This window comes from Fulmarus glacialis, unplaced genomic scaffold (assembly GCF_000690835.1).
Source record: "Fulmarus glacialis isolate BGI_N327 unplaced genomic scaffold, ASM69083v1 scaffold18440, whole genome shotgun sequence".
Classification (NCBI taxonomy): Eukaryota; Metazoa; Chordata; class Aves; order Procellariiformes; family Procellariidae; genus Fulmarus; species Fulmarus glacialis.
In genome coordinates, this window is record NW_009189775.1 from 1 (window position 1) to 1551 (window position 1551).

The 1551-nt window shown below is 64.2% G+C and overlaps 1 protein-coding gene across 1 annotated transcript in view; it reads left to right on the forward strand.

The window, feature by feature from the left end:
- Positions 1-5: 5 nt before the first annotated feature.
- ABCB6 (ATP-binding cassette, sub-family B (MDR/TAP), member 6 (Langereis blood group)) overlaps positions 6-1551 on the forward strand; it is a gene marked incomplete at its 5' end in the record, with an annotated part of 2846 nt that continues 1300 nt past the window's right edge. The window contains 8 exons of the mRNA XM_009583393.1: positions 6-32; positions 118-183; positions 319-444; positions 532-608; positions 721-784; positions 882-967; positions 1083-1140; positions 1346-1450. Of these exons, the coding sequence (XP_009581688.1) occupies positions 6-32; positions 118-183; positions 319-444; positions 532-608; positions 721-784; positions 882-967; positions 1083-1140; positions 1346-1450 (609 nt within the window). The remainder of the gene's footprint in view (positions 33-117; positions 184-318; positions 445-531; positions 609-720; positions 785-881; positions 968-1082; positions 1141-1345; positions 1451-1551) is intronic.

Here is a 1551-nt window from a genome sequence, read left to right on the forward strand (position 1 = left end):
GGGCTGTGGACTCGCTCCTCAATTTTGAGACGGTACCGTAGGCAGTGGGGGGTTCCTGGGCATTGCCTGGCACTGAGGGGCTGATCTAGGCGCTGACCCCGGCTCTGCGTCCTACAGGTGAAGTACTACAATGCGGAGAGCTACGAGGTGAACCGCTTTAATGATGCCATTGTCAAGTACCAGGTACGGGGTGCTCAGCACCAGCGGGGGAGTTGGGGGAGAAGGAGCCAAGCCTCACGGGCACCTGCGGGGAGGATGGAGCTCACCGTGGGTCTGGTTTGGAGGCGGCAGCATCCCGAAGGACCTTGCCTCTTCCAGGTCTCGGAGTGGAAGGTCAGCGCCTCGCTGGGCCTCCTCAACCAGACCCAGAACCTGGTCATTGGCCTGGGGCTGCTGGCGGGGTCCCTGGTCTGTGCCTACTTTGTCACCGAAAACAAGCTGCAGGTAAGGCTGGGGCCAGCCTGGGCAGCCTCTGCCCGGGGTGGGGCCCCGGGGCTGGTGGTGACGGGCACCTCTCCTCATCCCTTCCAGGTGGGAGACTTTGTCCTCTTCGGCACCTACATCATCCAGCTCTACACGCCGCTCAACTGGTTCGGGACTTACTACAGGTAATGCTGGGAGCTGTTAGGGTTCCTGGCGTCCCCCTCCCCATGGGCGCCTGGGTCAGGATGTACTCCCAAAAACCCTTCACCCTTCCCTCTGGTCTTCGCCCCTTTCCAGGATGATCCAGAACTCCTTCGTGGACATGGAGAACATGTTTGAGCTCTTCCATGAGGAGCAGGAGGTGGGTGCCACCTTCCCGGACCCTGCTCCCTGGCACGGCCCCGTGGTCCTGCCTTGGGGAGGGGCTGGCTCTGAGGCCGTGTCTCACCCTCCGGCAGGTGAAGGATGTGGTGAACGCCGGCGACTTGCGCTTGGAGGCCGGGCGGATCGAGTTTGAGAATGTGCATTTCAGCTACATGGATGGGTATGGGACAGCGGGCATGGGGTGACAGGGTGGGACAAGTCGAGCTATGGGGCCTGGCACAGGGACGTGGGGCAGGGGAGGTGGCCCTGAGCCCTTCTCCATCTCCCTCTCCCAGGAAAGAAATCCTGCAGGATGTCTCCTTCTCAGTGATGCCTGGGCAGACCCTGGCCCTGGTGAGAGCGGGACCTTGGGTGTGGGTTCACGGCTGGAGGGTGGGATGGGGGAAGAGGGGCTGGGAAGTGCGGGGGTGGGAAGGACAGACCCGCAGCAGGGCTGGCCCTTCCCTGCCCAGCGGGGCTGGCCCTTCCCTGCCCAGCCCCTGGCCTCCTGCAGTGGGGAGTCTCTGGTGTCTCCAAGTCCCTTTACCTTGGCGTGCAGGTGGGACCTTCGGGCTCAGGGAAGAGCACCGTCATCCGCTTGCTCTTCCGCTTCTACGACGTGTGGGGCGGCTGCATCCGCATCGATGGGCAGGACATCTCCCAGGTGAGGGTGGGAGGCCTCTGGGGACCGGCGCAGGGGGGACACCAGCTCCTCTGGGCCTCGCAGCGCTGCTCGGTGCAGGCACTGGCATCGCCCCGGGGCCG